The 25,519-nt window shown below is 38.3% G+C and overlaps 1 protein-coding gene across 3 annotated transcripts in view; it reads left to right on the top strand.

The window, feature by feature from the left end:
* LOC136866549 (T-complex protein 11-like protein 1) overlaps positions 1 to 25,169 on the top strand; it is a 286,302-nt gene extending 261,133 nt beyond the window's left edge. For all 3 annotated transcript variants that reach the window (XM_067143620.2, XM_067143622.2, XM_067143619.2), the window contains exons 10-11: positions 451 to 617; positions 23,810 to 25,169. In XM_067143620.2, coding sequence (XP_066999721.1) covers positions 451 to 617; positions 23,810 to 24,009 — 367 coding nt within the window. In that variant the 3' untranslated portion in view covers positions 24,010 to 25,169. The remainder of the gene's footprint in view (positions 1 to 450; positions 618 to 23,809) is intronic.
* The last annotated feature ends 350 nt before the right edge of the window (positions 25,170 to 25,519 follow it).

The raw sequence follows: 25,519 nt of genomic DNA, 5'->3' as shown, positions 1-25,519 counted from the left end.
GAACAGGAGGTAGCAAGGTTTGAGGCTGGCATGAAAATTTCCAAAATAATTGAACAAAATCTTTTTTTGCCAGCCTCAAACCTTGCTACCTCCTGTTCTTTTACTTGGACATCTGCTAATGCAACCTCAGTTTCTGCTATCAATTTAACTACTTCTTTGTTTTGGATGCTGTTATTTGTGTATTGCCAGTTATATTTGGGACTCAGTTCCCATTCGATCTGATGCTTTCTTAACTTGACACCATTTTTCATTCACTTCCACATGTCGAAGTCAAGGATGAGACTGAGACAGGAAAACAAAAGTAACAAAGCCTGATTTATCAAACCATAAAGCCATCATGTGAATCTCCCTGTACTTTGGTATATATTACCATTATATCTCTCCTCTGTCTTAACTTTGATATTTTTGTTACTTGAAGCTAATTAGAACAATTGAACCTCTTCCTTGTAGGGATGTCGAAAACGTGATGGGCAGCATCGCTGTTCAGGTGATCAAGGATGTCAATGAAGCTTTACCAAAATACGGCCACAAAATGCTCGATAGTGATGGACAGAAGTTTCTTGAAGGACAGATCTTGGCAATTGCAGAAGACGACCATAAAATCAAACAACTTGTCCGTAAGTATACTGAACTTTTCCGATGATGTTAAATGTAGCTCATGGTTTAGTAATGTATACGAAGTTTGTGAAGTGTGTTTTGTGTCTAAAGTTTGGTTGTCAAGATATTCAAGGTAGGGTTTATTTCTGGGGTAACAATGTATGTATGTATTTATTTTTTTACCATTTATTCACAGCATGCCCCATTACATGACAGTAATACTACATGCTTGAGTAATCATATTACAAATGTAACTTAATTTTCGAATTACAGGTGAGATACATTCTTAATTATATGGTTATGATGTACATATGTAAACAAAACTATATCCTTTCTTCACAGTTGTTCAAATACAATTGAGTTCGTGAAATGTAGGAACTGTTTAAAATAATTTTCTACTAACTCACTTTTGCTCACTGGCCATAATTAAAACATTTCTTTCTCAAGTAATTTACAATGAAATAATAAATGGTGAACAGTTTGACCACATAGGACATATGGGATTATCAAAAAATTTAAAGTGACGAAAATAAGCTCTTATTTTTCCATGGCCCGTTAGCATTGCGGTGAAATTTGGCATTAACCCACCAGGGGTCGCTAGGATAAAAGTAACGCGAGTGGTTGCGCGTTGAGCAAAATGCTCACGGTATGATGTGACGGGTTTACATAATAAATACCAACCGATTTCAAGTGTAAATGTATTAACACATTAACCCTTTCCCGCCCACATTTTCAGTCCGCTTATCACCAGATTTCAACCTATTATTTAGAAAAAATTGATTCAGAGCACACTGTTTCAGAAAAAGTTAAATATAATAAAAACTGTTGATCACAATGTATTCAAATTTTCAATAATATTAGAAAACATACCATCACATCCATTTCCATATTCATTGAGTCATAAGGTTGTTGGTTCAAACCTCCACCCCACCTAATTGTAGTACTCGACACAAAGGTAGGCTCTATTTGTCAGATTCTTATGTTGTATGAATCCCTCTAAACCAATAACCGCGTGATTCTGGAAGTGGAATGTATACTGTATATCAGCTTCTATTTCCCCTGAGCAAGTGTCCTCACATTCTGTATCTATGTTTCCGGAATGTGCCTGTTTGAATGCTGCATTGATATGTATGCAAGTGGCTATCTCACTGAATAGTTTTCTCCTCCTAACATATGTCAAAAATAATATATTTCTCGTAATACTCTTTCGAAATTATGGACGAAATTGTGTGTTAATTGAAATGCCACGGCATCATAATCAGGTCTGAATTCTCGATATCTGTTTTCACTTACATCATTGTTATCACTAAAATTATCTTCGTTGATACGTTATTCCCTCACTAAAACTTCACCTCCACCCCTACTCAATGATTCTGTGTCACTTTCGTCGCCTATATTCAGCTCAGTTTCAATACCCGCAGTATTCAATCCCTCCATATTTACGAACGAAACAGCTGTCCCACGCTCGCGGAAGTTCAAGACCGTTTCCTAGGCAACGTCAAGACAGATTATCACTCTTCTTTCATTTCCTTAGCCTTGTAGATCGTACTGCGTGTTCATAAATGCCTCATAAACACTTCAAAGCCAAAGAAAACAAAAAAGTATCGCATAGCTCGCGTAAGTGTGCAGATAATGCAGCCGAATATTAACAATCTTAAATTTTTATCCACACTGATTTAATTTTTTTTTTAACAAAATTAAATCTTCTCAATTGAAACACGAATACTAAGACTACGATCTCACTTTTGCTCTCAATAAGATCGAATTTACGAAGAAAGAAAACCTCTCCACTTCTGAAGATAACACTATTCAACGCTGGCAATACACATTGAAACTACAAGATAGTATTTCAGACAATGACCGAATCACAATCACACTCTATCAACGTAGCACTGGAAAATAAATACTAACTACAAAACATACAGAGATATCAAATACAGAACAGAAAATATGGTACACGTTATTTACAAAACCATTTAATTCTATCCTAATCAATTATTATTATTATTATTATTATTATTATTATTATTATTATTATTATTATTATTATTATTGTTGTTGTTGTTGTTGTTGTTATTATTATTATTATTATTATTATTATTATTATTATTATTATTATTATTATTATTATTATTATTATTATTATTATTATTATTTTGAGTTGGAGGGAATAAGCAGACATACTTTCGAATATACACGTCTCATATGAAGGACAACCGCCTCCCCCTCCAGTATTAACCAGTTAGACAGAGCAGTGTCCTCCTTTGCTGCAATTGTTAGGAACAGAAACTAAATCTGACTACGTAGCAGGTATTAAGAGCAATAAATGTCTCACTGCTGGACATCAGGCGACAGGTAACTGACCTGATTTTTCCTCCATGGAATCTTAAGTAGGCATTACCGTAAGGAACATCTTGTCTCACTCTTCTCTCTACGTGTTCCTTCCCGCTCCACCCGACTCAAAAGAGCTTCTCCATATTCCCCCCGCTCACCACTCAATACTTCTACCGTCTTTTTTGATTTGCCTCCCAACTCTCTTTAACACGTTCACTGCGTATTAGCAGAGCGTGACATACCCGCCAACCTGAGCAAAATATTTGTGTGGGACTCTTTAAAAGTTGTATTTATCGAAGTTTTGTTCGTTGGTAGGGCGAGTTCTATCAAACTCGTGGACTTATCCCACTCACGCGCCTGGTGCGTGACCGGCACGGTGGTTGAAATCGAGAAGTAATACTGGTCACCAGACGGATCACGCGCCACGCACGCTGGTAGATTACTGTGGCTAATTTGGTATTTCTCGTGATGTTGAAGGAACCACATTGTCGGCCATTAGAAAAAAATATAAATAAAATTATAACACAAGCATCACGACGCAGTCAAAAATAATTACTGCACGTTCTTTTAAGTTACTATAAATGTGATGCAGGAACAAATGACAATTAGATGTTCTTTCGTGTTATACACATATATGATGCTAGAATAGACGACAATATTGAAAGTTCAGTTCTTTTACTGAACATATTGCAGTAGTGGAATTTATTTATTTCAAAAGCAGAATCACTCGTAATTCTCCTGAAGAATTAATAAACAGAAAATGCAGTGTCTTACCTTGCATTGAAGTGGTCTTGCTGCTCGAAGATCCCATAAATGAATGATGACGTATGATGACAACTCTGGAGAGGAAATACGCGGGAAACGGAACACGCATGCGCAAATATGGCTACGGATGAATTTGCTAGTAGACTGGACTTGCACGATGTGCAGGATGACAATTAGAGCCTTTCTTACCATGCGGGAAACCTGTGATTTACATCTCCTAGCAACCGTGCCATGGCGCGCTAGGCGCGTGCTCCGCACCTGCTTATAAGGTAGCGTCTCGCAACACGTGATCTGCATCGAACGTGTTAACACTATTAATAAAAGGTAAGAGCTTGATTTAGCATCAAATAAAGGTATATTCAAGAGGGGTGTATATAGTCTCTTAAGGCTAAGTTGATGTGAAATGGTTATACGTCATCTTGACCCACGATGACTTGGCTATGAACATGGACGTTCTCATGGTTTTCGATTTGGACAGTTGTTATTAATAGGCTGTGTACGTAACGGGTGGTGGTGATTTTTTTTTAAATAGTAAGTACAACTAGGCAACCATCCTCTATATAACACTAATCAGAGTGAAAAAAAGGAAGGGATCCAACACTTCGAAAAATGAAGATATCGGCCAAAGGAAGACAAGGGCCACGAAGGGTATGAAAATGAAAGACTCCCTAGCCCTCGGAAACCTAATACCAAGGGAGATCGGATGGAATAGATGAGTGTTAGGAGCCTGACACAAGTAAGTGGAAGCAATCCCAGGACTCAGCTAAGGGCCCCGTGGTCGCCAACCCACGCTCCAAAGTTCAGAGCCTCTGGGGCTCATTTTAGTTGCCTCTTGCGACAGGGGGATGTGTACCTGATCTTATTATCTTTTGTTATGTTTGTTATATTTTATCATGAAAGTTTACATTTGTTAATTAGTCTGTTGATAGTACAAGTGAAATTTGCTCGGTGTAGCTGTATCTTGTGCTTCGTGAATAAATAAATAAATAAATAAATAAAATAAATAAGTCTAAATTGTGTGCTCATATTGAGTTCAATTGTAGAAGTCAGTCTGCCGTACAGAATACTCAAGTTAGCTCCTTGAAGAATGGCACGATAATGAGAATGGGAACCATGTCACAAACACCTACGTTAACTCATCCCATGAATATTTCCATTTACATCCACTAAATTAACACTGATATTTAATATAAAAGCACACACATTACTTCTGTCACAGTCTGAGTAAAGAATATGGGTTTCCGCTTGCTAAAATATACAAAGGCAAGTTTTTTTTTATAACAGCAATGCCAGGTGGTGGTCAATCATGGCTCTCACCAGAACGTGCAGCTCTCTATGCAAAGCAACTATGGAGGTAGATAAAATACTCGCTCAAACTTGACCGTCACTGGGCATGACCACAAATTGGTACTGGTACAGTACACATGTATGGATGTTCAGTACTTGGCCCAAAGGCTGGTTGGATCCTCAACAGCTTTGCCATCAGTTGTCATAGATGGCCTGGGCATCGCTGAAGAGGTGTACTAGGGAAATGAGTAGTGAGGTCGTTTCCTGATGCTTTCCTCGCCAAGCCAGGCTGAGTGGTTCAGACGGTTGAGGCACTTCTGACCCCTACTTTGCAGGTTTGATCCTGGCTCAGTCCGGTGGTATTTGAAGAGGCTTAAATACATCGGCCTCATGTCTGTAGATTTACTGGCACTTAAAAGAACTCCTGCGGGATTAAATTCCTGCACCTTAGTGTCTTCGAAAACTGTAAAAGTAGTTAGTGGGGCGTAAAGCCAGTAATATTATTATTTCCTCACTGAACCAGAAGTTGCTATTACACGTCAGTCTGCTAAGCCCACTGAAACACACACATCAACGGACCCTACGAGCGTCACTTCCACGCCATTCATGACAGGGACTAGCTGCATAAGAAATGGATATTGCTAGCATTGCTCATACCTAAGTCAGTTTCCTGTAGTCAAAAGCAAGCATGAGGTCAAGACGGTTTAATGAAATTATCAAATTTGGTCTTTTCTTCATGTTCATTTTACCTCATGACTGAGGTGTCATGACTATCATAATTAAGCCGTCTAGCTGATGAACTATACTCCCACATTCTTCTCTATCCAAAGCCTTCAGTGTGTTTACTCAAAGAGAGCTCAGTAATAGACCCTTCACCATGTTGATCCGACGTGTTGGTACTCATGCTTGTGGTCTGGGTCCTTGGACTTTGCCCTCAACCATCAACTTTTGAAGACTACCTTGTCAGCCCATTGTATGTCCAAAGTAGTGTAGGATCCGCTGAGAGACCTTGCACGAGAGGCAAAATTTTATATCAGATTGGTTTTGAATTGACATGTCTGTGCATTAAACTGTCCAAGGAATCCTAAACATTTTCCATTGGCACCACTTTTTGAAGCTTTCTATTCATCAACGATTGCACTGTAGGATGGTCCATGTCTCTGTGCCATACAAGAAGACCGGGAAGACTTAGAGATTCAACAAGCTTTTATTTTCTCTCTCTCTCTCTCTCTCTCTCTCCCCCCCAAATCTTTTGCAGACGGCTCACGGCTCATTGCCACCTTTGCTGTTTTGATCCTTCATTTTATTTAATCTTTGGAACCACCAGAATATGACAATAAGGAGCCTAGAAAAAAATGAAATGGCATATGGCTTTTAGTGCTGGGAGTGTCCAAGGACAAGTTCGGCTCGCCAGATGCAGATCTTTTGATTTGACTCCCGTAGGCGACCTGCACATCTTGATGAGGATGAAATGATGATGAAGACGACACATACACCCAGCCCCCATGCCAGAAAATTAACCACTTATAGTTAAAAATCCCAACCCTGCAGGGAATCGAACCCGGGACCCCTTTAGCCATGGAGCCGGACAGGAGCCTAGATATGCATACTGATTAACAACTTCACATTCCTCAACTTGCTGGATATGTGGACTGTTGCTGTTCTTACGATCGACAGTCTTGACCTTGGTTTTCTGTTGATTTAAATGCAATCCAGTTTCTAGGCTTTTTTTCCTCCACTCTCTTGATCAGCTCTGTTAATTCCTCTTCAGATGATACTATCAAGGTGGTGTCATTTAGCCCACATCAGAAGACGTAGCGTACTGTAAACACTGTCTTGCTAACAAAGGCAGTGGGGTTACATAGAAAAGTTTCAGGGCCCCAAAGAAATAATACATAATAATTATTCCCTTATGCCTTTTAAAGATAATTTTAAAAAATCCATCTCTTGTTTTTATTTCCTACTAGCTATAGTAACCATCGTTAACGGAGCAATCATATAGCACGTGCAGAGTTATGTACATAGCAGAAACATGAAACTGATAGATTGCCAAGGAGCTCAGCTGTTGATCGTGGCAAGGGAGGAGGGAAGAAGACATCGTAAGAGGGAGAACGTATATGAAATGATGGGAAAAATTGTGACTTCATGTTTTATCAGGAAGAATTAATAATGTCTCAAAAAGAACTTTAGGTTGTTAAGTAATTTCATTTAAATTGGGGTTAAATTTGATCTAAAATGGATGAAAATATTTTCATAGATGTTCAGGAACTTCCTTATTTCCTCCATGGAGAATTAATAGATCCTTGTCAGTGGATGTGAATTCATGTTAGAAATCTGACATGTGTTCATTCATAGCTGAAAAATGATTGTGCTTTTTAGCATTAACATTAAGAAATTTCATTATCCATTATCTCGAACATCTGTAGAACCCATTTTTCGTGGTTTGGCGTTGATAAGGACTTAACAACAAAAATCAGAATTCATTAATATCTCTGTTTCTGTTATCATAGTCGGTATGGTAAACGTGTATAAAATAAAGTATCGGAAATTTAAATCTGTATAACTTTAAACCAAATTAAAATAATGAGTTATTCCACCTTTTCAATACAAATTTAATATTGTTTATTAAATAAACATTTAATGGGACTGGTTTCGACCTATTTAAAGGTCATCTTGTGTAGAACAGAGTATTTGAAACACAGTGGTTTTAAACATACATCATCATTATAGACCGTTATGCCTTTCAGCGTTCAGTCTGCAAGCCTCTGTGAATGTACTAAACATCGCCACAATCCTGTGGCCTCATTTAGTTCTATACCTCTTACCTTTAAATCGTTAGAAACTGAGTCTAAGCATCGTCGTCTTGGTCTCCCTCTACTTCTCTTACCTTCCACCGAAGACGGATTATGTGTACAGCTTCATCCATCGAGTTCATTCCTAACTCCTAATATATAAGGTTCAAGAGAGTTAGTAATAGAATAATTGCTACTGTTGATTCTAATGTTATTAAGAGTATTTGAGCAATAAGTAGAATAGAAAGTGTTGAGAGGTAAATAGGTTACCCCATAAGTTCTAATAAAAGGTATAAACCATATTGAACCTAAAAAATGAGATAATATAAATATCCATCAAGTTCATTCCTAACTTAGCCTTTATCTCATAATTCTGAGTACCCTCCTGCCATTGTTCCCACCTGTTTGTACCAGTAATCATTTTCGCTACTTTCATGTCTGTTAATTCCAACTTATGAATAAGATATCCTGAGTCCACCCAGTTTTCACTCCCATAAAGCAAAGTTGGTCTGAAAACAGACCGAAGTAAAGATAATTAGGTCCGGGAGCTGACTTCCTTCTTACAGAATACTATTGATCGCAACTGCGAGCTCGCTGCATTAGCTATAATGCACCTTGATTCAATCTCACTTACTATATTACTATCCTGGGAGAACACACAACCTAAATACTTGAAATTATTGACCTGTTCTAGCTTTGTATCACCAATCTAACATTCAATTCTGTTGAATTTCTTACCTACTGACATCAATTTAGTAGTAGTCGGATTTTTGAAGGGCGGAAAAAAGTCCATTCGACACTCCATGTCGTACAATGTCGGCATGTAAAAGATCTCTGGTGACACATTTGGTGTTTACCCGACAAAATTCATTAAATCTCAGCCATAGGCGCCCAAGAGAGTTTCGGTTTACTCGGTCTGCCATCTAGTGGTGGCCTAGAGTAAAACGGAACGTCGAAATTGACGAGTAGACAGCCAGATGGCGTCAAATTGAAATGTCTGCACACGGTAGCTGAGGCCATACGATTATTATTATTATTATTATTATTATTATTATTATTATTATTATTATTATTATTATTATTATTATTATTATTATCAATTTAGTCTTCGAAAGGCTAATTTTCATACCATACTCATTGCACGTATTTTCAAGTTCCAAGATATTTGACTGCAGGCTTTCAGCACAATCTGTCATTAAGACCAAATTGTCAGCATAGGCCAGACTGCTTACTATGTTTCCACCTTACTGAATCCCTCCCTGCCACTTTGTACCTTTCAGCAGATGATCCATGTAAACTATGAACAGCAAAGGAGAAAGAGTACAGCCTTGTCTAACCCCTGTAAGTACCCTGAACCGAGAACTCATTCTACCATCAATTCTCTCCGAAGCCCAATTGTCAACATAAATTCCTTTGATTGATTTTAATAATCTACCTTTAATTCCATAGTCCCCCAGTATGGTGAACATCTTTTCCCTCGGTACCCTGTCATATGCTTTATCTAGATCTACAAAACATAAACACAACTGCCTATTCCTCTCGTAGCATTTCTCAATTACCTGGCGCATTCTGAAAATTTGATCCTGACAGCCTCTCTGTGATCTAAAACCACACTGGTTTTCATCCAACTTCCTCTCAACGACTGATCGCACTCTCCCTTCCAAGATGCCAGTGAATACTTTGCCTGGTACACTAATCAGTGAGATACCTCGATAGTTGTTGCAATCCTTCCTGTTCTCTTGCTTATATATAAGTGTAATTACTGCTTTTGTCCAATCTAAAGGTACCTTACCACCACTCCATGCTAATCTTATTATTCTATGAAGCCATTTCATCCCTGCCTTCCCACTATACTTCACCATTTTAGGTATAATTTCATCTATTCCTGCTGCTTTATGACAATGGTGTTTATTTACCATCCTTTCCACTTCCTCAAGCGAATTTCACCAACATCATTTTCCTCCTCCCCATGAGCTTGGTTGATCGTGACACCACCATGATGATTTCCTTTTATGTTCAGAAGATTATCGAAATATTCCCTCCACTGTTCATTTCTTTTTTCCGTCCCTTCCTAAGATTCTTTATTACTGTCCAGAAAGGTTTCCCTGCTGCTTGACCTAGCTTTTCCAGGTTATTATTAGTATCTCCCAAGAGTTCTTTTTGGATTCAATAACTATTTGTTTTGCTCTGTTTCTTTCATCTATGTACAATTCTCTGTCTGCATCAGCCCTTGTTTGGAGCCATTTCTGATAAGCCTTCTTTTTACATTTACAAGCTGTTCTCACTTCATCATTCCACCAAGATATTAGCTTTTTCCCATCTTTACACACAGTTGTTCCTAGGCATTAATTATATTAAATAATACTGTCATGCCCTATTGTACGTCAGTAATTAACTTACGTGTTATGATGACTGAGACACTAAATTGGACTGAACAAGTGTCAAATGCATGCCGTAAATTGCAGAAATCCCTTTTTTCCTCTCAAACGCTACTCTACCATATTTCCAAAACATCTTAAAATACAACTGGTAAAATCCCTAATCTTACCAATTCTAGATTACTGCGACGCTGTACTTACGGACATATCTCAATACAGTAACAAGATGCTCAAACGGAGTTTAAACACCTGTATTCGATTTATATTTAAGCTGTGATATGATTCTCACATTTCACATTGAGTTGTCATGGCTTCGTGTTCACGAGTGTCTCAGTCTCCGCATGTTATCCCTTCTGTATGGAGTTACCGAATTATCTCTCATCAAACTTAAATTACTTCTCCTCCTATCATAACCATGATACATGATCTGCCTCCTGTTTAACAATATCTCTCGGTCACTCCAGGGCCAACAACCGCTCCTTTGTAGTCACTGCTGCTAGGCTGTGGAATACCCTTCCTGCTACCATTAGGAATTTACGTTCTTGTAGGAGATTTAAGATGGATTGCCGAAATCACTTGCTGAATACCTCTAGCTGACTTGTTTGAAGTGCGTAGTGTGAATGAGTGTGTGAATGATCTAATTTCCATAAAAATTAGAAATGTATTTGCTATAGTTCTTTTACTTTATTTCCTTTTATTATTACTAGTGTTAGTTTTAAAATCATTATCATGTTCATTTATATTGTCATGTTGAACATTCTATAATTATTTCTTTTGTTACTATCTCCATATTTGCTATTAGTGCTATATTATTTTTAAAAAGATTTTTGTATTTAAAAAATGATATGTATGTTAATTATTTTAAATGTTGTGTTTGTGTGTAAGAGAGGGCCTTGTCACTTAAGTGTGGCCAGTATCCAGTAATCGGGAGATAGTGGGTTCGAGCCCCACTGTTGGCAGCCCTGAAGATGGTTTTCCGTGGTTTCCCATTTTCACACCAGGCAAATGCCGAGGCTGTACCTTAATTAAGGCCACGGCCGCTTCCTTCCCATTCCTAGGCCTTTCCTATCCCATCGTCGCCTTAAGACATATGTGTCGGTGCGACGTAAAGCAAATAGCAAAAAAAAAGAGAGGGCCTTGAGCCCTAACCTCGCCACGAATAAAGACGGCTTGCTTGCTTGCTTGCTTGCTTGCTTGCTTGCTTGCTTGCTTGCTTGCTTGCTTGCCATTCTCTTTCTATATCCTGATCCTGCTTACTGTCCACTGTTCGGAACTTTCTACTAATTATATCCATGCACTTCTGCCTAATTTCCTCATCGTGGAGATTTTCTATTCTTATTCGTTTACAGACAGATTTCACTTTCTCTATCCTAGGCCTAGAGATACTTAGTTCACTACAGATCATATAGTGGTCTGATTCATTGAAAAATCCCAGAGAAACCTGTATATTCCTAACAGATTTTCTAAATTTGAAGTCTGTTAAGATATAGTCTATTATGGATCTGGTACCCCTACCTCCCATGTGTAACGGTGAATAGCCTAATGCTTGAAGAATGTATTTGTAACTACTAAACCCATACTAGCACAAAAGTCCAGCAGATGATTCCCATTCCCATTACCTTCCATATCTTCCCCACATTTACCAATCAGTAGGGACCTGAAAAAGTCGCATTAGCAATAAATGCAACTTATTTAAATCTTATCCAAGCGTACGGTAATTCTAATGTGGGATAAAATCTTCACATAATTAGAAGTGTGACAAAATGCGAATTGTGACCCAAAATGCGAAATTAATATGAATATGCAATTTTGGTGTGAATTCTGCAAAAATGTGCTGTTTTACTGGCAAAATCATCAAAAATACTCAAAATATGATACATAACTCTTCCGAGAGAGGGTTAGCAGCCTTTCGAAAGTTGCAAGGGTGGCAGTCTGAATGATTGATTGATATGGCCTTGTAATAATACTCAACATGGCTTAGCTTAGATTAGATTAGAGATTAGATTAGAGAATCTGAAAAGGGAGACGTATAGACTAAAGTTAGATGTAGTTGGTATAAGTGAAGTACGTTTGCAGGAAGAACAGGACTTTTGGTCAGACGACTACGGAATTATCAACACAAAATCAAACGGGAAGTGCAGGAGTTGGTTTAATCATGAATAAGAAAATTGGGCAGCGGGTAAGCTACTACGACCAGCATAGAGAAGGAATTAATGTCGTCAAGATAGACACCAAACTAATGCCCACCACAGTAGTGCAGGTCTATATGCCTACTAGCTCAGCGGATGATGAGGAAATCGAAAGAATATATGAAGAGATAATACAATATGTAAAAGGTGACGAGAATCTAATTGTGATGGGAGACTGGAATGCAGTGGTAGGCCAAGGAAGAGAAGGTAATGCAGTAGGAGAATTCGGATTAGGACAAAGGAACGAAAAAGGAAGTCAGCTGGTTGAATTCTGCACTGATCATAATTTAGCCCTTGCCAATACTTGGTTCAAACACCACAAACGGCGGCTTTATACATGGACGAGACCTGGAGACACTGGAAGGTATCAAATAGACTTCATTATGATTAGGCAGAGATTCAGAAACCAGGTGTTGGATTGCAAAACCTTCCCAGGAGCAGACGTGGACTCTGACCACACCTTGTTGGTCATGAAATGCCATCTGAAGCTGAAGAAATTGAAGAAAGAATGCAAAAAGGTAAAATCTAGATAAGTTGAAAGAAAAGAGTGTGAGGGATTGTTTCAAGGAACATGTTGCAAAAGGACTAAATGAAAAGACTGAAGGAAACACAATAGAGGTAGAGTGGATAGTCATGAAAAATGAAGTCAACAGGGCTGCTGAAGAAATATTATGAAGGAAGAAAAGATCAATTAAGAATCGGTGGATAACTCAGGAGATACTAGACCTGATTGATGAACGAAGAACATACAAGAATGCTAGAAATGAAGAGGGCAGAAAAGAATACAGGCGATTAAAGAATGAAGTGGATAGAAAATGCAAGGTAGCTAAGGATGACTGGCTGAAGGAGAAGTGCAAGGATGTCGAAGGTTGTATGGTCCTAGGAAAGGTAGATGCTGCATATAGGAAAATCAAGGAAACTTTTGGAGAAAGGAAATCTAGTTGTATGAATATTAAGATCAGATGGAAAGCCACTTCTAAGGAAAGAAGACAAAGCAGAAAGATGGCAGGAACATATCCAACAGTTGTATCAAGGTGAAGATGTAGATAATTTGGTTCTGGAACAAGAAGAGGCTGTTGATGCTGATGAAATGGGAGACCCAATTTTGAGGTCAGAGTTTGACAGAGCTGTGAGCGACCTAAATAGGAACAAGGTGCCCGGAATTGATGACATTCCCTCTGAATTACTGACTGCCTTAGAAGAAATCAGCATGGCAAGGTTATTACATTTAGTGTGTAAGATGTATGAGAGAGGAGAAGTCACATCTGAATTTCAGCAGAATGTTGTTATACCTATTCTCAAGATAGCCTGTGCTGACAGGTGTGAAAACTATCGCACCATTCGTTTAGTATCTCATGCCTGCAAAATTTTAATACGTATTATTTACAGAAGAATGGAAAAACATGTTGAAGCTTAGTTGTGAGAAGATCAGTTTGGCTTCAGAAGAAATGTAGGAACACGTGAAGCAATCCTGACTTTACGTCTGATCTTAGAGAATCGAATCAAGAAGGACAAGCCCACGTACATGGCATTCGTAGATCTAGAAAAGGCAATCAATAATGTTGATTGGACCAAGCTATTTAAGATTCTGAAGGTGATTGGGATAGGATACCAAGAACGAATTATCTACAGTCTGTATAAAAATCAGTCTGCAGTGATAAGAATCGAGGGTTTTGAAAAAGAAGCGGCAATCCAGAAAGGAGTGACGGAAGGCTGCAGTTTGACACCCCTCCTTTTCAAGTTTACATAGAACAGGCAGTAAAGGAAATCAAAGAGCAATTTGGAAAGGGAATCACAATGCAAGGAGAGAAAATCAGAACCTTGAGATTTGCCGATGTTATTGTTATTTTATCTGAGACTGCAGAAGATCTCGAGAAGCTGCTGAATGGTATGGATGAAGTCTTGGGTAAGGAGTACAAGATGAAAATAAGTAAGTCCAAAACAAAAGTAATGGAGTGCAGTCGAACGAAGGCAGGTGATGCAGGAAATATTAAATTATGAAATGAAGTCTTAAAGGAAGTAGATGAATATTGTTACTTGGGTAGTAAAATAACTAACGATGGAAGGAGTAAGGAGGACATAATATGCAGATTAGCACAAGCGAGGAAGAGCTTTCTTAAGAAAAGAAATTTTCTCAATTCAAACATTGATATAGGAATTAGAAAGATGTTTTTGAAGACTTTCGTGTGGAGCATGGCAATGTATGGAAGTGAAACATGGACGATAACTAGCTCAGAAAGAAAGAGAATAGAAGCTTTTGAAATGTGGTGTTACAGAAGAATGCTGAAGCGTAGATGGATAGATCGAATCACAAATGAAGAGATACTGAATCGAATTGGCGAGAGGAGATTGATTTGGCTAAATTTGATGAGAAGGAGAGAGAATGATAGGACACATTTTAAGACACCCAGGACTTGTTCAGTTGGTTTTTGAAGGAAGTGTAGGTGGTAAGAACGGCAGGGGTAGACCAAGGTATGAATATGACAAGCAGATTAGAGCAGATGTAGGATTCAGTAGTTATGTAGAAATGAAAAGGTTAGCACAGGATAGGGTGGCATGGAGGGCTGCATCAAACCAGTCTAGGGCCTGATGCCTCAAAAACAACAAATGTTCCGATTGGTGAAGAAAAGTAGCCGATCGATTGCTGCTTGCTGACTTTAATCGATATTTACAATGGGAATAAGATCTGTATTGATTATTATCGTAATGTAAATCGAGTGTCACGGAAATAAGGAGATAGTCGCAGCGTAGTTTTCCTGTTGTTCAAAATTGAAACTAGTGAAAAGTCGAAAGTGAAGTGATCGTTTACGTTATGAGGCGCACGACAAAAACTGCGCACGAAAGGGCTTAGCAATATGCAAAGGATGGTTTATATGTCACAGATTCAGTGACTGTTTTGCAAGTATTGTAATTGCCGAGTTGGGTGGGGGGGGAAATATAGCATTGAGAAACATGTTAAATCTGAAAAACATGTGGGTAAGCTGCGCAACAATGAATGTTTAACCCCTGGTTCAAGTACGTCTCAAAGAAAGCAATCTACTGTGCTTACACAGTTAGATAGTTGTAATTGACGTAAAATTTCCAGAGATAATTTCTCAAAACAGACAGTTGAAGTATTTGCCAAAGCAAATATATCTCTGGAAAAGCTGGATAGCAAAGAGCCAGGATTACTGAGTTTTCAAATGAGGAGCTGCCATGTGTGAGAACTCTGCATGGAGTATATTTACTGGGTAAGTTTCGATTTCATTGATCGGGTATGGTTTAGGTATTACGACATCGAAACCACGCGCAAAATTGAAGGGTACCGAATTTGAGTGCGATTTCCATATCAAACTCTTACCCGTATTCAATTGATCCATTAATTTTAAATTATTTTGTTATAATTTGAGGTCTTTCTTCCTTTCTAGAAATTGCATCGCCGGGCGAGTTGGCCGTGCGCGTAGAGGCGCGTGGCTGTGAGCTTGCATCCAGGAGATCGTGGGTTCGAATCCCACTGTCGGCAGACCTGAAGATGGTTTTCCGTGGTTTCCCATTTTCACACCAGGCAAATGCTGGGGCTGTACCTTAATTAAGGCCACGGCTGCTTCCTTTCAACTCCAAGGCCTTTCCTATCGCATCGTCGCCATAAGACCTATCTGTGTCAGTGCGACGTAAAGCCCCTAGCAAAAAAAAAAAAAAAAGAAATTGCATCTGACCACCATAACAGAACAGCAGAGGCTCTAGTGTTAAAGAACATCAACATACCCTGTGATGAAACTACAGATAGAATGGGCCGTTGTGTTTTTATCATCACATTTCAAGTCCCAGCCGGATCGAAAAGAGAGCTGCACGTTGTTTCTGTGAACTATCTTGATGCAGAATGCTACAAACTGCTCTCGTGCTGTTTTAGAGGCTCTGCGCAGTTATAGTGTACCATATGATGCTGTTAAAGTGTTTGTTAGTGACAGTGCCCCGTACATGACCCGGTGTTATGAAACATTAAGTATGGTCGTAGGGGATCATTTAATGCATGTACAGTGCTGGGCACATAAGATCAGCTTTGTTGGCAATAGTTGGGTCGCAGTGATGACAGAGTTAAATCATGGTTGTGATGGTAAAGTCTGCATTTTTGAACACAGGAAAGAGAAAATATAATTATTTACAATTCTTAACATGAAAGTATGGTGTTTCAAAGAAAGCAAAGCTTTTTCCTGCACCTGTCATAACCCGATGGAGTAGCTGGTTTCAGGCTGTCTTCTATTTGAGTGCTTACTTTACTAATGTTGTTACATTTTTCAAGATGTGTGACATGAAAGACATCAACTACTGTGGTATTAAGTGCCTGACTGATCTGAGTGACCGAGAAGTGAATAGGCTTCAATTCCACATGGTTTTTGTCACAGATCATGCAGCTGGATTGGTTGACCTCCTTACTGAACTTGAAGGGTCTCTGTATCCTACATCTCATCTACTTTACCTCAAACAGCATAACCTTGATGCCAGTTTTACCTTCATTTGTTGTGAGGGAAATTTTTCTGCAGCAACTAATGATGCTTTGATTAAGCTCACTCTTCTGCAGCAGGGTCCATGTAGAGAGACATTTGTCAAAGCTGCTCGTTCTTCACAGTGCAAGCATTTTGTGTTAATTTCTAAGCTTTTTATCAAAAAAAAAAAAAGTTTGAATAACACTGATAAATTAGATGAGCTTGAGAAATTGTTTGGAGTAACAGATGTCTCACGAAACGATACTGGTTACTGTTCTCTGAAACATGCAATTCAAACACAGATGAGAGAAAGTGAAAAATGTGATGTCATACTTGCATTAACTGCAGTTCAGACAGAGTTCAGCATATTTGCTAATTACTGTCTTGAGTTGTTGCGGACTCCCAACGAACAATGTAGATAGCGAACACGTGTTGTCTCATTACAGCACAGTGGTTACAGACAGACCACGCAGTTTGAAAAAAAAGTAATGCCGAAGAAATGACTCTGCTTTCGTTTGAACAATGAATTTGTATTATGTGTGAACCAAGAACATTAATTGCACTTCAGAAATTTGAAATCGTTAAAATTAATGCATGCATACATACATACATACATACATACATACATTTTCATTATAGACTGTTATACCTTTCAGCGTTCAGTCTGCAAGCCTCCGTGAAATTACTAAACATCGCCACAATCCTCGATTTGCAACTAGTGTTGTGGCCTCATTTAGTTCTATACCTCTTATCTTTAAATCGTTAGAAACTGAGTCTAACCATCATCACCTTGGTCTACCTCTACTTCTCTTACCCTCCATAGCAGAGCCCATTGTTCTCCTAGGTAACCTATCCTCCTCCATTTGCCTCACATGACCCCACCACCGAAGCTGGTTTATGCGTACAGCTTCATCCATCGAGTTCATTCCTTAATTAGCCTTTATCTCCTCATTGTGACTACCCTCCTGCCATTGTTCCCACCTGTTTGTACCAGCGATCATTCTTGCTACTTTCATATCTGTTACTTCTAACTTATGAATAAGATATCCTGAGTCCACCCAGCTTTCGCTCCCGTAAAGCAAAGTTGGTCTGAAAACAGACTGATGTAAAGATAGTTTTGTCTGGGAGCTGACTTCCTTCTTACAGAATACTGTTGATCGCAACTGCGAGCTCATTGCATTAGCTTTACGACACCTTGATTCAATCTCACTTACTATATTACTATCCTGGCAGAACACACAACCTAAATACTTGAAATTATCGACCTGTTCTAGCTTTGTATCACCAATCTAACATTCAATTCTGTTGAATTTCTTACCTTCTGACATCAATTTAGTCTTCGAGAGGCTGATTACCATACCATACTCATTGCAGCTATTTTCAAGTTCCAAGATATTAGACTGCAGGCTTTCGGCACAATCTGCCATTAAGACCAAGTCGTCAGCATAGGCCAGACTGCTTACTATATTTCCACCTAACTGAATCCCTCCCTGCCACTTTGTACCTTTCAGCAGATGATCCATGTAAGCTATGAACAGCAAAGGTGAAATATTACAGCCTTGTCTAACCCCTGTAAGTACCCTGAACCAAGAACTCATTCTACCATCAATTCTCACCGAAGCCCAATTGTCAACATAAATGCCTTTGATTGATTTTAATAATCTACCTTTAATGCCATAGTCCCCCAGTATAGCGAACATCTTTTCCCCTCGGTACCCTATCATATGCTTTCTCTAGATCTACAAAACTTAAACACAACTGCCTATTTCTCTTGTAGCATTTTTCATTTATCTGGCACATACTGAAAATCTGATCCTGACAGCCTCTCTGTGGTCTGAGACCACACTGGTTTTCATCCAACTTCCTCTCAGCGACTGATCACACCCTCCCTTCCAAGATGCCAGTGAATACTTTGCCTGGTATACTAATCAATGAGATACCTCGATAGTTGCTGCAATCCTTCCTGTTCCCTTGCTTATAGATAGGTGCAATTACTGATTTTGTCCAATCTGAAGGTACCTTACTAACACTCCACGCTAATTTTACTACTCTATGAAGCCATTTCATCCCTGCCTTCCCACTATACTTCACCATTTCAGGTCTAATTTCATCTATTCCTGCTGCCTTATGACAATGGAGTTTTTTTTACTATCCTCTCCACTTCCTCAAGCGTAATTTCACCAACATCATTTTCCTCCTCCCCATGAGCTTGGATGTCTGCAACACCACCAGAAAGATTTCCTTTTACATTGAGAAGATGTTCAAAATATTCCCTCCACCTCTCCAGTGATTCCCTGGGATCTATTATGAGTTCACCTGAATTACTCAAAACACTGTTCATTTCCTTTATCCCTCCCTTCCTAAGATTCTTTATTACTGTCCAGAAAGGTTTCCCTGCTGCTTGACCTAGCCTTTCCAGGTTATTACCAAAATCTTTCCACGACTTCTTTTTGGATTCAACAACTATTTATATCGCTCTGTTTCTTTCATCTACGTATAAATCCCTGTCTGCCTCGGCCCTTGTTTGGAGCCGTTTCTGATAAGCCTTCTTTTTACGTTTACAGGCTGCTCTCACTTCATCATTCCACCAAGAAGTTTGCCTTTTCCCATCTTTACACACAGTTGTTCCTAGGCATTCCCTTGCTGTTTCTACTACAGTATCCCTGTATGCCACCCATTCACTTTCTATATCCTGAACCTGCTTACTGTCTACTGTTCGAAACTTCTCACTAATCATATCCATGTACTTCTGTCTAATTTCCTCGCCCTGGAGATTTTGTACCCTTATTCGTTTGCAGACAGATTTCACTTTCTCTACCCTAGGCCTAGATATACTTAGTTCACTACAGATCAGATAGTGGTCTGTATCATCGAGAAATCCCTGGAAAACTCGTACATTTCTAACAGATTTCCTGAATTCAAAGTCGGTTAAGATACAGTATATTATGGATCTGGTACCCCTAGCCTCCCATGTGTAGCTGTGAATAGCCTTATGTTTGAAGAATGTATTCGTAACTGCTAAATCCATAGTAGCTGAGAAGTCCAGCAAATGCTTCCCATTCCCATTAGCTTCCATATCTTCCCCACATTTACCAATCACCCTTTCGTATCCTTCAGTTCTATTCCCAACTCTCGCATTGAAATCGCCCGTTAGTACTATCCTATCCTTGCTCTTGACCCGGACTACGATGTCACTCAATGCTTCATAAAACTTATCAATTTCATCCTCATCTGCACCCTCACATGGTGAATACACTGAGACAGTTCTCGTCCTAGTTCCTCCAAATGCCAAATCTACCCACTTCAACGCTCGTTTACGTGGCTAACAGAAACTATGTTGTGTGCAATAGTATTCCTGATAAAGAGCCCTACCCCAGACTCTGCCCTTTCCTTTGTAACACCTGTCAAGTACACTTTATAATCTCCTATCTCTTCCTCGTTATCTCCCCTTACACGAATATCACTTACTCCTAGCACATCCAGAGGCATCCTCTTAGCTGACTCAGCCAGTTCTACTTTCTTTCTTCCATAAGCCCCATTAATATTGATAGCCCCCCATCATATTCCATTTTCGCCAAGTTGTTTCCAAGGAAAGTTGTTTCCTGTCAATTGGGGGTGGGACTCCGTTACTCTCATAGGTCCGAGGCTTGCTTAAAATGTTCTGAGCTCGGTATAATCATGAAGCAGGATACTGCCCTAGTTAAACATAGTCCAAGTGAGGATCTCTCCTCTAACGGGTTAGGGACCCCGGTGAATTGTATAGCCCTAGCCACCTGAGCACAAGGAAGGCCGTGACTCAGAATATGTCCGGGATGCCCACTCCCATTCCGTAGCAACTGGTATCCTGACCCTCAGGACCACTTACTAGGCCATTCAGCCATTGCCCATGGTTCACGAACTACGACTTAACTGCAATCACATCTTAAAACATAGAAGTTTGACACTATGAAAATTTTTTAGAATTTCCTTAAAACACTTTTGTTGTAAGAAATTAGTTCACTTACTTGTAGGAATATACGAGAAGAAGTCATAATAATCTTCATAGTATTCAAGAGCGTAGGTACAAATCAAAATTCATAATCTTATGAGATGTGGAAATGGGCATATATGCATAGTGTTGTTGTGGTTGAGGAGAAGTCTTTTGATATCTTTTCGAACAAATATTTGTTCACAATTAAAAATAGGAAAGAATTTCCACCAATCAATAATTGTTTATTGCTTATATTAAGCTACAGGACTGGTTTCGACCCCATATACAAGGTCATCTTCAGCTGAACCATGAATACATATTTATATGATGACTAAATGCACATCATCATATGACATTCCTTTGACAATGCAATTTAATCAAAGCTTCATCATATAAATATGTATTCATGGTTCAGCTGAAGATGACCTTGTATATGGGGTCGAAACCAGTCCTGTAGCTTAATATAAGCAATAAACAATTATTGATTGGTGGAAATTCTTTCCTATTTTTAATTGTGTAATTCGTCAATACGGAAATGAAGATTATAGATTACAAAATATTTGTTCATCTCACATTTTAACTAAGGCAATACTATATATACTCAATTCTACATCTCATCAAGATTGTGAATGATTTTAAAGTGTATCTACGCTTCGCAGTGATAAGAAGAATATCAAAAGACTTCTTCTCCTCAATCACAACAACACTATGCATAGATGCCCATTTCCACATCTTATCAAGACTGTGAATTATGATTTGTACCTACGCTCTTGAATACTACAAAGAATATTATAAGACTTCTTCTTCTCGTATATTCCTACAGTTAAGTGAACTAATTTCTTACAACAAAAGTGGTTTCAGGAAATTCTAAAAACAATTTTTCATAGTATCAAACTTTTATGTTTTAAGACCATCTTTAAAACCACTGTGTTTCAATAGGTCGAAACTAGTCCCATTAAATGTTTGTTTAATAAACAATATTTAATTTGTATTAAAAAGGTGGAATAACTCGCCTGTTATTTTAATTTGGACCGGGTGAGTTGGCCGTGCGGTTAGGGCCACGCAGCTGTGAGCTTGCATCCGGGAGACAGTGGATCGAATCCCACTGCCGGCAGCCCTAAAGATGGTTTTCCGTGGTTTCCCATTTTTACACCAGGCAAATGCTGGGCTGTACCTTAATCAACGCCACGGCTGCTTCCTTCCCATTCCTAGGCCTTTTCCTGTCCCATCGTCGCCATAAGACCTATCTGCGTCGGTGCGACGCAAAAAAAAAAAAAAAAAAAAAAGCAAATACCAAAAAAGAAATTAATTTGATTTGATCAAAGTTCAATACAGGCCCATAAAATGAAATTCATTTCTCTATATGAACTTTAGCTATGTAGTATTTATCGATAATAACATTAAATTTTAGGCCTTCTCCTAAACTACCATTTCACTCAGCATGAATAAATTTATTTGTACCCTAGTTTCTAGTGCCTCATTCCCTGACTTTAGATACCAATTTTCATACCCATTAGCTCCCATTGTTCCCATTAGGGAAAAATTGAAAAGTGAGCGACTTCGAGTATGATTCTCAAATGGTGAGAAAGGTTGCGGTCAACTCGTGGTGGGATTATTCCCGCTTTCCTGACAACCAGAAGTAGTGGAATGAAATCTCAAATGTTAATCATTTTTCTCATTCTGCTGTATTTTCAACTTAAAAGCAAAATAATTACATTTTATATAGTTGATATTAGGTTAGTTTAGTCCTACATAGTCTTTTCTATAAATAGGTTTAAACTTAAGTGCCACAAAGTTGTAGATGGATCAGTAGGAATGGTTAAATATTTATTGTTCCCAGTTGGGAACAGTTGGAACAAAGGATATCAAATCCATCTTCGTTGTGAGTGGCGTTATGTATTTAGTTAGACAAAGAAAGTCGGGATGATAGTCATTTTTTTTTTAACAGCATTCCTTCATATGAGCTCTATCTAATGTGGGAACACTAATTGCCATAGTGAGTAGTGATCATCATCATAATCATTGTCATTGTTTTCGATATTGTTGTAGAAATACCAGGTGATTTGTCTAGCGACAAACTGCAGTATGATACACTCTACCCAACTAATTAAGCCAAGAGATACAGCCATGGTAAAAAGAAATACATTCGCACTGAACAGCCTCGCCTAATAAACAAGTACAATAAGCACATGGGTGACGTGGACTTGGTTGATAAGTTTGTGTCTCAATACAAGCCAGTAATGACTTCCAAAAATGTTACTGGCCTATTCTCATAAACATGCTCAATATTTTGAGTGTAGCAGCACGGAGAATCTGTACCACTCTTGAACCTAACATGGAGATGGGTCAGCTTCAATTCAGAAGGCATGTTGTTAGTTGCATGTTCACTTACAGTGAAATTGGCCTAAGCTGGGCCCAGTGGTTCCCTTCCCTTCACACCCAAGAAAGGGCCTGGACATCATTTGATCTCAGCAGGATGCCAGGGATGATCTAAACTGTGCAAGAGCAACACCACAATGCAGTGCGTTCAGTGTGAAGCCTTGCTGCGCATTCATTGTTTATCAGAGTACCACATGTAAGCACATACATTGGTATTGTCCCTTTGTTCCCATTTAGGGACATGTTGATGTTTCTATGGTTTTAATTATTTTTAGCTGATCATTTGCCTTCATTAAAATATAAATGTGTGGGGAAATAAATATTTTCATAATATTTTTTTCATAGGTTGGGAATTAATGGGTTTAATTCTCTTCAGTCATTTCCTCGTGATGCGCACACATACATACATATATACATACATGCAGAGATGATGGAAAATTAAAAAGTGCATTTCCTTTTTTACTGTGGACATGATTGATACAGATATACCATTCTTTTTAAATTTTGAGCAATGTACAGACATAACTCTTACTTTATATATAAAGATATGTTGCCATATCTCTTATAATCTTATATTAATGAAAGTATTGACCAACTGTTACTTCATTTCTTTTAAAATTTATTATGTGTGTTAATTTGTCCGGTATCATTCCAGGTGTCCGCATTTGCGAATTTCTGAAGCAGACCATAACATCCCCCACGGCTGCTCCTGTGCAGATACCACCAGGTCTTTCATCTCTGCAAGAGGAACTCACTTATATCACAGGGCAATTCCTGCGATTGGTCTCTCACAATCGGGCTGTATTTAGTCAGTATTACGTGGATATTGTTGCTGAAGCTATGAGAAATCGGTGAATTTGGGACGACAAGTGTTGTAACATTCATCACAAGGCTTGACTGCTCACCTCAGAAATGAGGTAGTCGGTAAATAATTAAGAAGAAAAAATTCTTATAGTGGAGTCATATACCTCCCACCAAGAATTCACCCTGGAGTGAATACTGCATTTCTCTTTTGAGAATACAGTACAACAAGGACTAGAATTGAACAGTGAGAATGCCTTTATGATGCTATTTAGTTTTCATCAAAATGTTAATAATTTTAACTCCTTAATGTTTAATAACAAAGTCAGGTTCTTCATTATCTCTACTCAATAGCTACCTGAATTATTGCATCATTAAACAATTAGAGATGAGAACTAATATAAGCCTCAAAATGATCAGGTTTTAATACATAACAGACCAGAGTAGGTAACTTCTCAAGAGAAAATGCATTCATATCTTACAGAAAAATTACATCACTTTTTACGATATTTGAACATATATACTATATTTCCTTAAGATATATTACGTGGGAATAATATCTGCAGTAGTGATGACTTTTATATTTGACACTCAAGAAATTAATATAGATAATTTACAAAGTTTGTGGCAGTTGATATCCTATTGAAATGTTTTATTATTTGGTTAGTTACAGAGAAACACAAAGACTTGTGTTCACTAACCATATTTCATGTACCTGGATATCTTCTACGTTTTTATCTAATTAATATATAATCTTGAAGTTTTCCAGTTTGTCAAAATTAATGCAAGATTAACAAATACTAGAACATACTACTTTTTAAAAGAAAGCATTTCACTTATAACAGAATATACCTTTGAAAAAAAAAATATCATTAATAACAGCAACATAACCAACATAAAAGTTCTTGTTGAAGAAAAGAAAAAGCGCAGAAGGGGAAGATGGACTGAAGAGAGAAGAGCGCAACATTCTAAAAGAATGAAGGCACTGTGGATAAAGAGGAAGGAAGAAGGGATGATAAGAAGGAAGAGAAGTGGTATTGGCGTGGTCCTAAGTTTGGCCGGTTCGCAAGAAAGAAAGAAACAGCTGAGATAGATTTATTTATTTCCATGTATTTATTTACTGGCAAATGTACCTGTGCTTCACTACGGTATTCTACATTGTATGCGGATATCGAAGTAAATTACTGTACATGCAGTGAATACAATTTTTTAAATTGTGTGTGTCTTTCGTAGGTTATGATCTTCATTTCCATGTTGACGTTCAACTAATAAGACAGAGTTTGAGGGATGTTCCACCATTCAACACGTTGTAAAATACATTAAATTATAAGAAGACCGGTTTCGACTCCCTTGGAGTCATCATCAGTTCCTGTTTGAAAATTAATTCAGGGGGAATCTGATAACAATTATCATTATAAGAAAATTTAAAGGTGATAGCCTGGAAAAACATCAGTGGGTTGCAAGACATTACTTTGAAATGCAACGCATACATGGCAAGCAGCACTTGGAACTTAATATGTTCCTAGTTCTGGCCTAAACTGTCCTGTGTTCATGGAACACGTAA

Source organism: Anabrus simplex, chromosome 3 (assembly GCF_040414725.1).
Source record: "Anabrus simplex isolate iqAnaSimp1 chromosome 3, ASM4041472v1, whole genome shotgun sequence".
NCBI lineage: Eukaryota > Metazoa > Arthropoda > Insecta > Orthoptera > Tettigoniidae > Anabrus > Anabrus simplex.
This window is presented reverse-complemented; position numbering and strand designations above follow the sequence as displayed.